At 41.0% G+C, this 17,108-nt stretch overlaps 1 protein-coding gene and 1 non-coding gene across 2 annotated transcripts in view; one reads left to right on the top strand and one right to left on the bottom strand.

The window, feature by feature from the left end:
* Ltbp1 (latent transforming growth factor beta binding protein 1) overlaps positions 1–17,108 on the top strand; it is a 394,201-nt gene that overhangs the window by 268,785 nt on the left and 108,308 nt on the right. The window contains exons 12-18 of the mRNA XM_036171423.1: positions 1,513–1,740; positions 3,608–3,630; positions 6,901–7,000; positions 7,509–7,607; positions 13,728–13,853; positions 14,990–15,115; positions 16,304–16,426. Coding sequence (XP_036027316.1) covers positions 1,513–1,740; positions 3,608–3,630; positions 6,901–7,000; positions 7,509–7,607; positions 13,728–13,853; positions 14,990–15,115; positions 16,304–16,426 — 825 coding nt within the window. The remainder of the gene's footprint in view (positions 1–1,512; positions 1,741–3,607; positions 3,631–6,900; positions 7,001–7,508; positions 7,608–13,727; positions 13,854–14,989; positions 15,116–16,303; positions 16,427–17,108) is intronic.
* Positions 14,179–14,260, bottom strand: Trnav-aac. The gene has a single exon. It is a non-coding gene; the product is annotated as a tRNA-Val (tRNA).

Here is a 17,108-nt window from a genome sequence, read left to right as displayed (position 1 = left end):
ACGAAGTATAGCCTAGATGGGGATTGTACATCAGGGCTACTTTCCAAAGTACAGTAACTACATTTGAAAATGATATCAATGATGGAATATCCATTCTTAAGTAAGTTTTGCTCCTTTGATGATTTTAATTAAATATGTACTTAGGTAGGAAACCATGCTTTGTTTTGGAACTACCCCCCCCCCCTTTTTTTTTTTTAACAATTATCTATTCTAGTAGGTTCCCTAGAAAACCAATATTTCAGCATAAAATAAAGGAATATTGTAAAGTTTCCTCTTCCTTAAGGAATTGTTTTAGGCCCTGTGTATTCAATACAATTTTTTATTCAGTGAAAGTGAGAAATGACTTATTTTACTTCCAATTTTTTTAAAGTAGAAATGAAGACTTGACTGTAAGCCCCCTTGTTTGCATTCAGTAATTTGCTTCCAACACCAACAGAGCAGGCTTTATGTGGAGTTTGTCTCTGCCACACACCACCAACCACCATTGTCTTTTTTCTCCACCCACTCTTTGAGATTGCTGCTGGAGGTTGGAGGTTTGCAAACCACACACCATACCCACTTGGAGGGGGGAAAAAAGGACATTTTAAAGATTCCTTTTTCCTGGCGAGTATGATAGTTACATGATATAGCATGTCCCATTGTCCTCTGGGTCGTGAAACTGACCAGGCTTTTGCTAGTTGTCATCCCTGTCTGCTCATATAGAGAACAACAGCTTGCGCTGGTGTTTCCTTCCTGCGGCGGCTAATGTCTGTAGCCTCTCTGCTTTGTGGATTTCTTCTCACTATCTGAAGGACCTTTCTAAAAACATGCCCTTCTTTGCCCCTTCCTCACCAGTAACCCCATTCCAGCGGTAGCGCTCCATTCTGGCCGAGTCCTTGGGTTTGTCAACTGGAAACTATTCAGAAGGCTTTCAGCACCGCCATTTTCCTAAATACTGTGCTTGTCATTTGAACTTAGACGTCCCTTGAGCTCTTTATTAATAACCAATGAAAGCACAAAAGCTGGGGGACAGGAGAGAACCTGACTGTTGTTGATATTCCATAGTCACATATGAGACAGTTGTTACCTGTACTTAAAATGACTGCTAGTATATTACATATCTTTTCATGTAATATAGTTTACATATATAATTTAGTTTACATAGTGGCATATTGGCTACTAGCATATAAATACAATATATAAAATTAATGCTAAATATATATCCTATGTAATTTATATGTATACACACATGCATATATATATATGTATATATATATATCCTAATTGGGTAGGATAAAGAATTAATAGGTGAATAAATGTTTAAATAAAAGTAGTGTTTTTTTTTCTCCCAGTAAATACACAAGTTTATCAGGAATTTAAACCATTTGCTTACATTTTGCATCTGTTTCTGAAGTTTTGAAATGTATCTATATTAGCGATGACTTATTAAAAGATATTCATCATGATATTTTCCTCTGTATAAGTTTGCACTGTTAGATTTTTAAAAGGAATATTTTCCCATCCCAAATCTAGCTGCTTTTAAGGAAATCTGTCCTGGTGGAATGGGTTATACGGTTTCTGGCGTTCATAGACGCAGGCCAGTCCATCAGCATATAGGTAAAGAAGCTGTGTTTGTCAAGCCAAAGAACACTCAACCTGTTGCTAAAAGTACTCATCCTCCACCTCTCCCAGCCAAGGAAGAGCCAGTGGAGGCCCTGACCTCCTCGCGGGAACACGGGCCAGGCGTGCCGGAGCCCGAAGGTAAGCTTACATGCAGGATGTGGGTTCTAGCTGCCCATCTCTGTACTTCTATGTCTGTTTTGACCCTTCTGGAGCATGGCTCTCAACCTTAATGTTGCTGACGTGTTCTAATGTGTAATTCTTGAATAGACGAGGAAGCTGGACTGGGTGTTGTAGGATGTTTAGTTTTGTTGATGTGAGGTCCTTTCATTTACTTTCTGAGAAATCCAAGACAGACATGACTTGCTATGTGTCATAAAAAGTGTATAATGGGACCCATCGCCAAACGCAGAGTGTTTAAAGGGCTTTAGTTTTGACAGAGGGATTTTCTTATCTACTTGGTGGATAAAGCAGTATTTCTAGTATTCTGACTATTTTGATTACCACAGAAAAGCCTCGCTCCTGGAACTCAACAGTTTTAGGTCTGTAAGTCATGTATGTATTTAATAAAAGAAGCTTCTTGTTGGTTTTTGCCATTGATACTTAGGTAAGGATTTGGGGTGTCCATTTGTGGGTCATGTGGGGAGCTTGGTATAACCTTCTTCCCTGGTGGTAGGGTTTTTTCTGGATGCTGAGCTTGGTGCCTTCTGGCCTATCTCTTTCTACTCTTGTACTCTGTGTCCTCTATTTCTTCCCTGGATAGGCAGAACAGGTAAGACCTCACCTACTGTTGTCTCTGTCCACCTAGGCCAGTGGTTCTCAACCTGTGGGTCAGGACCCCTTTGGGGGTCAAGGTACCCTTTCACAGTTAGACCTTTCACCAAAGACCATCCTGCATATCAGATACTTACATTACAATTCATAACAGTAGCAAAATGGCAGTTATGAAGTGGCAACAAAAATAATTTTGTGGTTGGGGGGTGACCTAAACATAAGAATTGTATTAAAGGGTCACAGCATTAGGAAGGTTGAGAACCCCTGACCTAGGGTGTTCATCCTTTGTTTAGAAGAAGGAGATGGGTGTAAGTGTGGTTCTGCCTTTAGAATTTTTTACCAGTGGGTTTCATAGGGTAGAAAGTAGGTTAGCTTCCTCCCATTGAAAGAACAGTGGCTTTAATTTCTCTGGGAACCTCATTGCTTCTTGGAATTCACACATCCAACCTTTTTGCTTTTTTGCTAATGGTTCAGGAGACATACTGACTCAGAAAATTCCAAGTAATAATCAGAGTTGAGGACTAGTGCTATGAATTGCTTAATGAAAACAAGCGTTTCAAAATACAAAGACATCACCCCACTACCACAACACGCGTGATTGTGTAATACTGAAGTTGCTAATTGTATTGATGCGAATTTATAATTGTCTCCTATTGGCTTATGGGGTTTGGCTTTTGTTTGATTTAGTTAGCATGTCTGCATGAAAATAATCAGAAGGCTTCATGAAAAACTGGTTTATATGAAAAGTGAAGTACCCATTCTCATGTCTCAATGAAAAAATACCATTCTTTTTTAACACTGACATCAGATGGATTTCCGAACACTAGAAGCGTTTGTTTACTAAGACATGAGAAGCTCCCCAAACTGAAGATTAATCATTAAGCAATGTTTCAGAAAGTGTTTTCTTTAAAATTGAGGTTAATTTCCTTAATTTTGAATGAAAGACTTTGAACCTTTGGTCTCTGAACTTTGATATTGAACAATGAAATAGCACAGAAAGTTCTTTGTCACTCATGTGTAAAATCCTCGCAATTGGCAGATGACAGGAATTCCACTTTTGACTTAATTTGCTTTGTAGTTGTTTGGGGGAGATAATGGCTTTCTAATGCCTTTCAAAAATTACAAGGTACTCAAATAACTCATAACAAAATACAGTGTTATTTTAAAATAAAAAAAATGAAATATGATGAGTGGACTGTGCTTGCTAATTCCCATTTCTCTTTTCTGGTTTTAGTGGTAACAGCGTCTCCTGAGAAGGTAATTCATTCACTGTTTTTAAGTCTCTCTTTTTTACTTCAAGACACCTTTTAAGGTTATGCGTACAATTTTTTTTTTAATTTTAGGACATTCATATTATAGATCACTTACTGTAAGGAAACACAACTCATTAATACAAGAAATTGTATAACAGGATTTTCTAAGTGGGCGTTGCCATTCTCAGGGCTCAGGAAGTGATGGTAGTGGGTTGCTGGGGTTGGGTGGGGAACACCGTCTCTTGCCACCAAAGCTAAATTCTGGAGAGAAGAACATGATGAGCAGAGTTCGTAGGGTCAACTAGTTGCCTGCACTAACTGTGGGGAGAAAGGCTCTTTTGTGTTCTACCAATTATGTATTCTCAGTATGCATAGAAAATTAAGTGCGACACTAATTAATCTAACTAAAATTTAACACAAGCATTTGGATCAAATTAGATCAAAGTAGATCAAGAGCAGCGCTTAACCTTGAAAGCCAAAATAAAATACCTAAATGTTGTTTCTTAGAAGTTTTAGAGAAAGTTTGATCAGTTTTGGGTGCAGGAGCATGAAATGGGCAAAGGAATAGTAAGACTCAATAGCAGGAAATGTGAACATTTTTTTTCTGAATTGATGTCCTGTTCATGTAATATTGCATCTTCGCTGCCCCTTCTCCTTCCTTGATTCTTTATTTGATAATATGAAAATTCTGTAATGATTAAGTGTTTTTCATTTTTATATCATTCATCCAGTTGCCAAGAATGTATTAGGCATCCCTATGGAGGAAGGATGTAGAAATAAACTATTTTAAATAGTGTTTCAGTTGTTATGTGTAGCATTTGTTATCATATGAGTGTTAAAAGAACCCAGAATAAGAAATGGTGGCTGTGGGATGATAACACTTATACCGAGATATATCATGGTATCCTGAGTCTGAAAGAACTACAGTGCATCAGACTTGACTAGCACAGCTGTGGCGCAGTTAGCATCTGGAATGATGGGTGATGTACGGTAGCTTGCAATTTTGTTGATTTTGAGTCTAGCTCTGAATGATCCAAGGGGGAAAAAACTCACTGAGCTTGTAAGTATGCCAGTCAGCTGCCTAAACAAACCCTTCATAACTCAGCTTTGCTCGTCTCTTATTATGGCGTGGTTTAGTGCAACTGTAATTGGGAGTAGGGAAAGAAAAGGCACTGGCTCCAAGATAAGGCAGAGGGTGAGCAAGGAAGAGACCTGATGTCAAACTCTGTCCCCTACATGCGCACACACATAGGTGAAGACACATTGTAGGCACAAGTGCGTGTGTGTGCATGCATGTGTGAATGCATGGGTACAAAACCATACATACATAGAGAGAGAGAGAGAGAGAGAGAGAGAGATAGAGAGAGAGACAGAGAGAGAGAGACAGAGACAGAGACAGACAGAGAGACAGAGAGACAGAGAGACAGAGAGAGAGGATATTGATTCAGAAAGAGATTGCGAACATTTTTCTTATATAGTCTTAACTTCATTTGACCATTTTCCTTGTACAGTTAAGACCGTACATTTTAATTTAAAAGGGGATAGTTGGGAAGGGGAATGGAATCAGGGTCTGTTTAGGATTGATGCTTTACAAAGGCCTCATGATCTTAAAGACAGACGTGAGGAAAGGATGTTAGTCCAAGGGTGAGACATTTACAAGTGCAGGTTTCATTGACAGCAGCAAAAAATCAAGTTAGAAAGGGAACATGGGGTTTGATGGGCTGGAAATACTGAACTCCACTTGTAATCAGTGAGGAAGTGCCTACTGAACTGAGTCCCTGCTTGTGTAGTGGAAAAGGTATTGATTAGGAGGGCCACGCCTCAGGTGGATGGGGAGATCCTGCCTATGAACCGCAGGAGAAAGTTAATGCTGGTTTGTGGGCTGCTCTTTGTTGCTATCTGCCGTGGGCTATGGGGGAGAAGTCACAGAGACTGAGGGAGGCCGTCTCTCACAAGTAACAGAAAGTCAGTCTGCCTTCAAACAGAGAGGAGGGCATGTGGGAAAACGTCGTGAGTGGTCAGGGTTTCCCAGATGGATGTATTGTGGATTAACTGAGGTAGAGAGGCTGCCAGCTTGAGAGGCCAGTTAGATGCTACAGTGAGCCAAGCATGAGAAACAGATCCAGACTGCATCACTGGGTCCCTGGATTAGAAAAGGTGGATCACCACAAAGGATACTGAACACAGACAGGTTTGGGGGTGCAGAACAAAAGAGGAGGCCCTAAAATGTGACAAAATCTGGATGGGATGGATGAATGATTGGCAGTGACCGAAAGATGGAGATAGCATCAGAGGCTGGTGGATTTTGTCGGGGAGGGAGTCTGAGGAATTTACAGCATGTCCAAAGTTACTCTGTAGGAATTCGTACTTATAAAATTGGGTTTTGATGAAATCAACTGTGGGGGTATCTACTATAGAAGCATAAAAGGTAGCAACTAAAGCCAGGAGATAGGTCAAGAGTGAAACCGAGGTCAGGAAGTTTTCTGCGAGTTAAGCCAGAGAGGAAAGATGTTGGGTAACAGTGAGGAAGTAACTTGATGAATGTATTTAATGAGGTGTTGTGAGTTCTCTGGCCCCACACTGGTATGAGTAAAGGGGCAGACCCTTTTAACTAGACTAACTATCTCATTGGCATGAGCCCCTACAGAGCTATTGCTGAAAGCTGAGCCATGATGATGGTTGGATTTTTTTTTTTTTTTGCTTGAGTTAGGAAGCCTCAAGTCCTTTAAGACTCCAGCTGCTATTACTATGACAACCTACCACTGCTGAGAGAGAGCAGGCAGGTGTTAGCTTATTAGGTGTGGGCTAAAGAAGGCCACAGCAACTGCCTGGCTTAATGGACTTCAACTTAGTGGATGTTTTTTATGGCTCAGTTGCTACATCCATCATTCATTTAATCTGCAAAATGTGGATGTGACGCAGAGCCCCCTGTGACTGGCATGGATTTTTAGTTCCCAATTAGGGTTAGGGTTGCCCAGTTGGAGATCAAATGTGGAACTCTGGGCCAAGGGCATTGCTTTCAAGGATTGACTCTGAAGTCCAAGGAAATGGATGAGAGCATGTATGTAACTAGCTTAGCTGCTAAAATAAGAGTTTGACATTGTAACAGCACCATTTTTTAAAGTCACATACATAGGTGTGTATCTGACCTTATGATATTTTTGCCTTTCTGAGAATACATTTAATTAAATAAAAATAACACTACATGAGAAAAATAAAAGTAATTCCCACTTTATGTCTCTGTCTCTATCACTCTATGGAAAACAACCACCAGGAAATACCTTCACTGGATCAAGAGAAAACCAGACTTGAGCCTGGACAACCCCAGCTCTCCCCAGGCATTTCAACTATCCATCTGCATCCACAGTTTCCAGGTAATCTGTGCTGATATATGTTGTTGATAAGGGTATTCTAAAAAAAAAAAAAAATCGTTGGAATGTTTTGCCTATGTCTTTGATTGTGTTTAATGTATCTTGAATTTCACTGTGAAGTGCCTACATGTACTACGATGAAATGTACAATCCAGAACGTTCCTACACTAGAACAACGTTCGCCTAAGAAGAGTAATATATGTAGTGTAATAGGAAATATCAGCCTTTCATTATCTTCAGTGATCAGGACTAGTATACTCTATCCAAATATTGAAACTTTTTATTTATCAAATGGTCATTTTTTTTGAATTCTGAATTTTTCTCAGTTTTTTTTTTTTTAACTAAACAGTTAAACCAGAAGTGTGAATTAATACCGTGAGCTTTCAAGATTGTTATCAGTTCTTGAACAAAGCTACTGTTGTATTTAGAGTAAGTTAGACTTCCATTTCGCCCAAGGAAGTCAGTGTACATACCAAGGTTTAATGTTTTTATCTCTCCCTTCTTCACACAGTTGTGATTGAAAAGACCTCACCCCCTGCGCCTGTAGAAGTGGCTCCTGAAGCTTCCACATCTAGCGCCAGTCAGGTGATCGCTCCTACTCAAGTAACAGGTCAGTGGGGAGTTCGCCGTATTCTGCATCCTATGAAAATGCGTGTGTAGACAGCGCTTAAAGTGTAATATCAGCTGCACGAGCTTGACCATCACCAGGTTAGTTATAACAGCAAACTTACTGGACATGGGTGTGCGTAAGTAAATCAGGGTACATATACAGTGGCATATTACAGAGCCCTTAACGTTTCTAAAGAACATGTAATGTTTTCATGACATATTTCTGTAATAATACTTGTTAAGAAATGTAGGTCACAATGTCATGATGCCAATTTTATTTTTAAATGTCTACAAATATGGCAAAGGAGACCGGAAAAAAAAAATGCATCCCTGTTTACCAACGATGAGGAACAGGGTTATAGATAATCTTTATGCTCTTAGATATGCTTTTGCATATTTTAAAAATTCTTATAACAAACATATTTCAATCCTTATTTTAAAAAAAGATTCCAGCAATGTATTGCTTTGGAAACAAATGAGAAAAAAGCTAAGATGTTAATGTTCTTAATAATAGGATAGTAGGGAAATGTAGTAAGAGCATCCATAGGAAAAATGATACCAAGAAGCATAAATAAAGGATTTTAACATAATCTATAGTAGAGAAAAGAGAAAACAACCCAAACACCCCATTGTAGAGAATTAAATGCTAAGTGATGAAGAAAGTGGCAGGCCCTGGGCTCAACCACAATTCAACTAGTTCAGTGCTAGAATCAAGACAAGCTTGCACTCCAAGCCTTGGCCCTCCCTGGATTATGTGGCATCTCCTCTTGGATTTTGTTGTTAATACCAAATGATGTGCTATAGAAATGTGAGCAGTTCTAAATATTTTTGGAGCTCTATACTGAAGCCATTATAACTTATATCAGAAGAGGTTTGTAAGAAGGTGGACTAATAGGAAATTACCCCTCAAAGAGGTATAGGCTCATAGACATAGGCAGCCATGATGAGACTCTGAAGTAGAGACCATTAGGAGAAGATTGCCCCATAACATCATAATGGGGTCCAGAAAGGAGAAAGGGCCTTCAATACCATAGGAAAAGGGGGAGTTGCTGACAAGGGTTTTCAGCGATGATGGGAAAGTTTCATACTACATGACCTAGCCTCACCTTGAACATGTAGGCAGGCACTGGGTAGGATGTAAAGTTATCCTGGGGCTACAAACCAGAAGGGAGAGAAAGTGAGAATAATGAGCCCACAGTGTTCTTGTAGACTCTGTCCATTGAGAGAGACTGCAGGGTGGGGGAGGGATGGGCTCCGTGTGTGTGTGTGTGTGTGTGTGTGTGTGTGTGTGTGTGTGTGTGTGAGAGAGAGAGAGAGAGAGAGAGAGAGAGAGAGAGAGAGAGAGAGAGATTGATACAGATAGTAGATGATAAGATGGTCGATAGAGATATTAATAGAAATAAGGCTCTATGATCTAACAGAAATGATGACACTTTTTAAAGGGGCATGATTGAAATTCTCATTCCATATTCTGAGTCCATATATGTGTACATCTGCCCTGCTCATTTGAAGACACATAAGCATGTAATGTACAATTTAGGAGAAGTAAAACCTTCTAATTATTTACCTCAGAGTTATAAAATGTAGCATGGTAATGTGACCCACGGATTTCTCTAAATAAGTATTGCATTTCCATTTCCCAGTGTGAAGGTAAATTTAGTTGGCATCTCTGGCATCAGTGACAAACTTCTTCCCACATTAGTATCACAGAAATTAATTACATTTCACCTAGATGAATGCAGTTTCATCATTAAAGAAGACTACAGAAATGATCATGAATGTCTTTTTTTTCAAATAAAGATTTTATTTTCAGGTGTGTGTGTGTGTGTGTGTGTAGGTGGGGGTGCGGGGTCTGTGCATGTGTGAGTGCAGTGTCTACAGAGTCCAAAAGAAGTCCTGGAGCAGGTGGCTGTCAATCACCCACCATGGGTGGCTCTGGAAGAACAAGATGTACAGTTAACCACTGAGCCATCTCTCTGGCCTTCATGGTCTTGGTTTCATCGCTTAAATGCAAACATGTAAGGAGTAACAAGTGGGAGTTTCTGGGCTTCAGCTTGAACTGCAGAGCTGATTGGAAGAAAAATGGATGTAGCCCTGCTCTACGCAGTTGTCAGAAGACAGCTCAATTTAGTCTGGCAGATTTTCAGGGCGAACATCTGCTATCACATGTTTGAAGTGCAAATATTTCCTTCCAGGAAACAAGTGACCCTGATAATTTTTCCCCCTTTTTGTGGAATAGTCGTCAGTGCTTCCACTTCCTCTAGTGAAATAACTTTTTGGAAGGAATCCACCCTTCGGGAGAAAATTATAAATAGAGAGGCTTCTAATGGATGTATTTGCAACTTTAGAGCTGTTACGTAAACATGAGGTACAATAGTATGAGAATACTGTTTCACGCCAAATTCTGTCTCCAACCAAAATGTAAACATTCCTGTTAATGTGATGACCAAAGACATAAAATTAAGGAAGCCTCACATCATTTATCACAGGAACGCTGTATAATTTTTCTCCTTTGAAGAACAGGCACAGTCAATGCCATGTCTTGCTGCTATTTTCTCCCATAGCTGATGGACTAATCTAAGATCCTATAATAAACACAATCTGTTCCATGTTGCTCAGTGATGATATCTCTGTGATTGCGAGATTGGAAAGGAGCCTTTTGGGGTCTAGCCACACACCCTTGAACATGGAGTAATTATACGAGGAGCAGACTGTTTGTGGGAAGCATTAGTTTCCACTCTGAACAGCTGACTTGGTGGCTTGCAACGTTATTGGCCTACCGTTTCCAAATCAATCATGCATTTCAGCATATAAATTCCCGATTTTGCACAGTGTCATAATAGCTGAAGGATAGGTTGGAAAAATCAAACCTTTCTTTCTCTAGCAAATATTTACAAAGTGGAAACATCTGTTTCAATTGTCGTGGGACAATGTCTGCTCCTCCTGGGGTAGTTGGGAAGCCAGGGCATTTTAATAAACCTTTCCATGAGTGAATACTTGATGCCTTGCCCCGGTCCCCTCTGTACTGTCTCCATGGCCCTTGCAGAGCAGCCAGGAATTGCTCTTCTTCCCCCACAACTGCCTTATGGAAACCTCCAGAATGACCATGGCCAGAATGGTTTAAAAACTATTTGCAAGTCTGATTTTTCCAGGACTCAGAGTTGACCCCTTCAAAAATGTTTGTCCCCAAAGCATATTCCCGCTGTTGTTGGTCTCAAGAAACTATGCTGACAAGAAATGAACTGGTTATTTAAGTACAGAGCTGTAACCTTGGGCTATTCCAGCTCCTTTGTCTGGGCACTGATTTTGATCATCCCTCCCTTGGACTAATCACACGATGAAGAAATGACCTCAGGATCAGCGCGCTGGTTTTCACAACTGGCTCAAAGCTCCTCTTTTCACAGAATTTTTGAAAATAAACACACGGAGATGTTGAATCTACCATGGACCTTATTGGTGAGAGACACAGAATGTTTGGTTTTCCACTGGCTTTTGCTCATCATTCCTTTTTTTTTTTTTCCAAGTCCTCAGGGGTGAGCAACTCTTAGGCAAATGTAAAGCATCTCGTCTTTGCTGCTAAACCCAGAAAAATCAGACAGTATTAAGACAGTGTCCTTAGAACTCACCTTTTTCCTATTAAGACAGTATCCTTTAGGACTCACCTTTCTGTGTTCTGTATGTACACTCTAGTATGAAAAACTTAATGTGGAATGAGGGAAATGTGAGGAAGACATACTTTAAAAGGTTAAAGACACTGGGCAGTGGTAGCCCATGCCTTTAATCCCAGCACTCAGGAGGCAGAGCCAGGCGGATCTCTGTGTGAGTTCAAGGTCAGCCTAGGACAGGCACCAAAACTACACAGAGAAACCCTGTCTCAAAAAAAAAAGGTTAAAGACACACACACACACACACACACACACACACACACACACACACACACTGATGTATACTCTCATGTGTGCATGCTAGAAATCAAATCCAAACCGAGGGCCTTGCTCATACTAGGCAAGTACTGAGCTAAAATCCCCAGTGTTTAGCCTTTTGAGGTAGGGTCTCAACATGTAGCTTGGGCTGACTTTAAACCTTCAGCTTTCCTGTTACCATCTCCCAAGTACTGGAATTCTAGAAATGGGATGTCAATCCTAGCCGATTTATACTAACTTTCAGAAAAACACTGAATCTGACTATCTTTTGGTAGTTGCTTAGTAGAAAGCAGATAGGCTATCTCCAACGTGATTGAGGCTCTTTCTGTCCAGGAGGGTGGGATCTTGCTAAGTAAGTGAATGAAAGCAATCTTTGAGGACGAAACATTGGAAGTTATAATAACTAATCACTGTGTAAAAACAAGATCATCAATGAAGAAATCAAGTGTGTTGTAGGAATGGCCTGTCCTTCCTTCCTTCCTTCCTTCCTTCCTCCCTCCCTCCCTCCCTCCCTCCCTTCCTTCCTTCCTTCCTTCATTTCTTCCTTCTTTCCTTCCTTCTTCCCTCCCTCCCTCCCTTCCTTCCTTCCTCCCTCCTTCCCTCCCTCCCTTCCTTCCTTCCTTCTTCCCTCCTTCCCTCCCTCCCTTCCTTCCTTCCTTCTTCCCTCCCTTCCTCCCTTCCTTCCTCCCTTCCTCCCTTCCTTCCTCCCTCCCTCCCTCCCTTCCTTCCTTCCTTCTTCCCCCTTTCCCTCCCTCCCTCCCTCCCTCTCTTCCTTCCTTCCTCCCCCTTTCCCTCCATCCCTCCTTCCTTCCATCCTTCCTTCCTTCCATCCCTCCTTCCCTTCGTTCCTCCTTCCCTCCATCCCTCCTTCCCTCTATCACTCCATCCCTCTGTCCCTCCTTCCCTACGTTCCTCTGTCTCTCTGTCCCTCTGTCCATCTCTCCTTCCTTCCCTTCCTCCTTGATGCATCTCCTAATACCCTCTAGTGGTGTCAGCATGGCAGTTCCATACATGTTTAGTGCCTCACCAACCAGGACTAATGCAGAAGATAAGTCAACTCAAATTCCCCAAGTGTTCTTCATCTCTGTAACTCCAACCCTCAGCTCTAATGTAACGTGCAGGATTGAAAGGAAAGGCCATTGTTACTCAACTCATTTCCCATGATGATGAAAGAATTAGCGTTGTTTTTCATGCAGATAGTTAATAGGACATAACAGGACAAGTATAAGAGAAATAGTTGGAATACACTGATGAACTGCGGTGTGAGAATGTATTGAGTTGGGTCCCAGCATCATATATTTTTGGAGACTTTTATTCATGTGTGTAAAAATTCCAGCCTATAGTTATGCCTTAAAAATAGCAAATAAATGTCTGCAAATCAAGATACTAGGATGCACGAGAGGGTACTGCAGTGGTCAGAACTGTTGCATAAACTCTAGTTTTATAGCCTTTTAGTTTGCTCTGGATCATTGCCCTAGTATGTTAATGATGATGAATTCATTTTACTTTTGCAAATTTGGCCTTCCCTGTTTTAAGAAAAATGGCCAGAAAAAATAATGTGTATAGGAATATCAATAATTCACAAACTAAGAGCTCTAAATGCCAATCATTTCCAAATTAGGCATCTATCTGTAATGGATCAGTGGTAACTGTATTTCTTCTGTGATGATTTAAATTCCCTCCCATAAGAAGAAATAGAATTGAGAGGAACTCTTTTTTTTTTTTTTTTTTTTTTGGTTTTTCGAGACAGGGTTTCTCTGTGTAGCTTTGCGCCTCTCCTGAATCTCGCTCTGTAGACCATGCTGGCCTCGAACTCACAGAGATCTGCCTGCCTCTGCCTCCCGAGTGCTGGGATTAAAGGCGTGTGTCACCACCGCCTGGCCAAGAGGAACTCTTTGATAGGCAAGGCAGGAAGTTGCTTTGTAAAGGACTGATTTTCTTAGCCCCTTCTGAGTTTCTGTTGGAGTTCATCTTTGAACTTGAGTCACTGGGAAAGAGCCGTGAGCTTAGGCGGAACTAGCTGATCAGTCACGATGTAGCTGCATGGATTGACAGAGTCAGAGCCCAACCGTGTTCTTCTAGATCTGTACCTGCAAGGGTTCACTTAGCCTGCTCATGAAAGACAAAGCCTTGCTGCATGCATACAACGAAATGCCTACAGCTGTGGTGTTTTTCACATTGTTTTGTTTCTTTTAAAGAGATCAATGAATGTACTGTGAACCCAGACATCTGTGGGGCAGGACACTGCATCAACCTGCCGGTGAGGTACACTTGCATCTGCTATGATGGCTACAGGTTCAGTGAGCAGCAGAGGAAGTGTGTTGGTAAGAGACATGCATGGTAAATAGACTGCCGAATGGGACACAGAAGTAGATTGTTTCTTAAGTTTAATCATCTTGGGAAAACATTATTGTTTAGATTTTTTGTTTTTAAGGGAGCTAAGGAGTAGTTTGCCCAAATGGCAGGATTCCTTTTCTTTTGTGTTTAATGCCTTGTCCCTTGCTATAGGTAGGACATTTGCATAAAGGTAGGCTGATATACAAAAGTAAATAAAATATGAATTCCAGCAATTGTGCATTTAGCCCAAACAAATCAACACTGATGCATGCTGCTGTAACGAATCCACATATACATACAAAATAAGATTTTTTTTTGAGCTGAGGATCGAACCCAGGGCCTTGTGCTTGTTAGGCAAGCGCTCTACCACTGAGCTAAATCCCCAACCCCAAAATATGATTTCTGATCGGGATTTCTAAATTGAAAATCTCTACATGCTAGCATGAAGAATGACTTTCTAAGGGAGGAAACTATGTTTCAGGAACTCTGGAGGGAACTATTCCAGAGGTGTTATAGGATTTAGTAAATAACTACACTAACTCTAAATTTAATTCTTTTGACAAGAAATTTACTGTGTTTTAAGACATGGACAAAATAAATAAAGCAGCAAGAACACACCAGTACTTCTTTACTGTGCACATTTCATGTGGGTAGGTAAAAGAGACACTTTCACAGCTGTTTGCTCTCTAATGCATCTGTCATGTGTAGACAGACACATGTCATGTGTCATCTTTAGAACCTAAGTAGGGAAGGTAATAGAGATGATCATGACACAGCACTGCTCTGAGTGCATGGCAGGTGGGATTGTCCCTGATTGTCCTGTTGAAGGTCAATTCCAGTGCTTGGGTGACCCTGCTTGCCAGAATAGCCTTCTCTACTGAGCTGGAATCTGTATTTTTTATGGTTTTATCTGTATGTTTTATGGTTTTTGTATTGTTTTAAGTTCTACTCCTTGAAACTTACACATTTCCTACAGTATTCCATTACAGTATTCACTTTGCTGTTCTTTGCTTACAAAGATCTCTCTGATCACAAGCTATTTAGTGTTTTACAGAACAGGGAAACGGAGTCTTTGCTCCACAGCTCCACAGCCTGAATCTCACCCTTGTTTTCTTGTTAACAGACATCGATGAGTGTGCTCAGGTCCAGCACCTCTGCTCCCAGGGTCGCTGTGAGAACACGGAAGGAAGTTTCCTGTGTATTTGCCCAGCAGGGTTTATGGCCAGTGAGGAGGGTACTAACTGCATAGGTAAGGATGGTGTTCTTCCTGATGTCAGATCAGGGAGGAGAGGGAGGTGGGCCAGTTCAGTGCTTATACAAATAATCCAGCATTCTTTTTATTAAACATCTGCTATGGTGTAGCAATCTGCTTGGTACTGGGGGGATAGGACTTTGGAAGGAAGAGTATCAAAGGTGTGTGATGAAAAGAGGTTGTTTTGGGGTTCCCCACCACCACCACCACATGAATAAAAACAGTGCAACTTGAGAGCATGCTGAATGCATCAGAGAGATGGTAGTACAAACCAGACATTTCATTCTCATACTTAAGTAAAGCTGGGAGAGGTTGAAAGTGGTGCCTTTGCAAAATTTAACTGCTGCAGGCACTTTGGAAATCAGTGTGGAAATTTCTCAAAACAAAACAAAATAAAAACAAAAAACCTACGAACAGAAGACCATATGATCCAGGTCTACCATTTTTGACATACAGCCCCCCAAAGACTCTATTTCCTACACAGATACACATACACACTTTGCTATTACTGTGCTATTTACAGTACCCAGGAAATAGAACCAGCCTAGATATCTATAAATAGATGAGTGGATAATGAAAATGTGATATATATGTATATCACATATATATATGTATGTGTGTGTGTGTGTGTGTGTGTGTGTGTGTGTGATTTATATGTATATGGAAGGCTTTTTTCCATCTCTAAAGAAAAATGAAATTACTAAATTTTCTGGAAAATATTAAATGAGTTAACCTGGACTCACAAAACTAAATACTGCATGTTTCCTTTTATATACAGCTCCTTCCTAGCTTTGTATGTATGCATGTACGTGTGTGTGATATATGTATGTATGTATGTGTGTATGTATGTGTGTGTGTTTGTATGCAATGAATGTGGCTAGAGGCCAGGAAACCAGAAAGGGACACATAAGAAGGAGAAAGTGGAAGTTTTAAAAGAAGGGGTGCTGGGGGCTCATACAAAATGTGTGACATCAAGGCAGAAAGGGGGAACATTGGGTCAGGGAAGCAGCAGGAATATGGGGGCAGGCAGAGCAGGTTGGAGGGTGAGAAATGAAAACAAACACTAAGAGTTTTTATAAAGGCCATCAGAGAAATCTACTCCTTGGTATGCTAAGTATAAACCAAAGAAAAAACATACGTAAAAGTAAGTTAATAAGCCTGGACCATATTTCGTGTTCCACACAGACGTGGATGAATGTCTGAGGCCCGACGTGTGTAGGGAGGGCCGCTGCATCAACACCGTCGGGGCCTTTCGCTGTGAATATTGTGACAGTGGGTACCGGATGACGCGGCGGGGACACTGTGAGGGTAAGTGTGCTCATGAGACTGGGCGACCTGCGTAGATCCAGGGCTAGTAGGCAGCTTCACTAGTTCTTTCTGTTCTCCATTTGGTGAGCCAGTGAGTCCCAGGTCCTTCACACTCCTCAAAGACTTTTTCCTTGCTCACAGCCTCTGCCTGACTTCCGTGGCTCTGTCTGTTTTCTCTCTTGGTCTTCTCATTATTTTTCACGCTGGGATCTGCCTTTCCTGGTGTTTGGAGTTGCGAGCACAGTTAATTGCTGATTGCTCTGGAATGAGGCCAGACCTCATTACGATGTCTGGCTGCTCGCTCATCTGTAAATGTGGTGCAGGTGTAACCTGTGTTTGTTTTTTCATTTTCGCCCTTCCCATCTTGTTACATTCCTTTGTCTTAGCTGTCTTCTTCTACGTGTACTCTAGAACTTTCTTGCGGACCGTTTGAAGCACCGTCCAACCTTTTTGGAGTCAGAGTCTGACCGCGCTAGATAAGCTTTCTTCACTACATTTACGGAGATGGCGCTCACGAGCGAAATGTTTTGGAAACTATGTGTAGTGTGGTCAGAATTACGTTCCAATTGGCAACTCTGTTGGTGCAGATACTCACCCTACACCAGTTCTTCTTGAAACCTCCATAGTACTTTTGGGGGAATTGGGGGAAGTGATTATTTTCTCCAGTGAAATAAAGTAACTT

The sequence above is a fragment of the Onychomys torridus genome, chromosome 21 (assembly GCF_903995425.1).
Source record: "Onychomys torridus chromosome 21, mOncTor1.1, whole genome shotgun sequence".
NCBI classification, from domain to species: domain Eukaryota; kingdom Metazoa; phylum Chordata; class Mammalia; order Rodentia; family Cricetidae; genus Onychomys; species Onychomys torridus.
The sequence above is the reverse complement of the archived record's forward strand: the minus strand, read 5'-3'. Positions and strand labels throughout refer to the sequence as shown.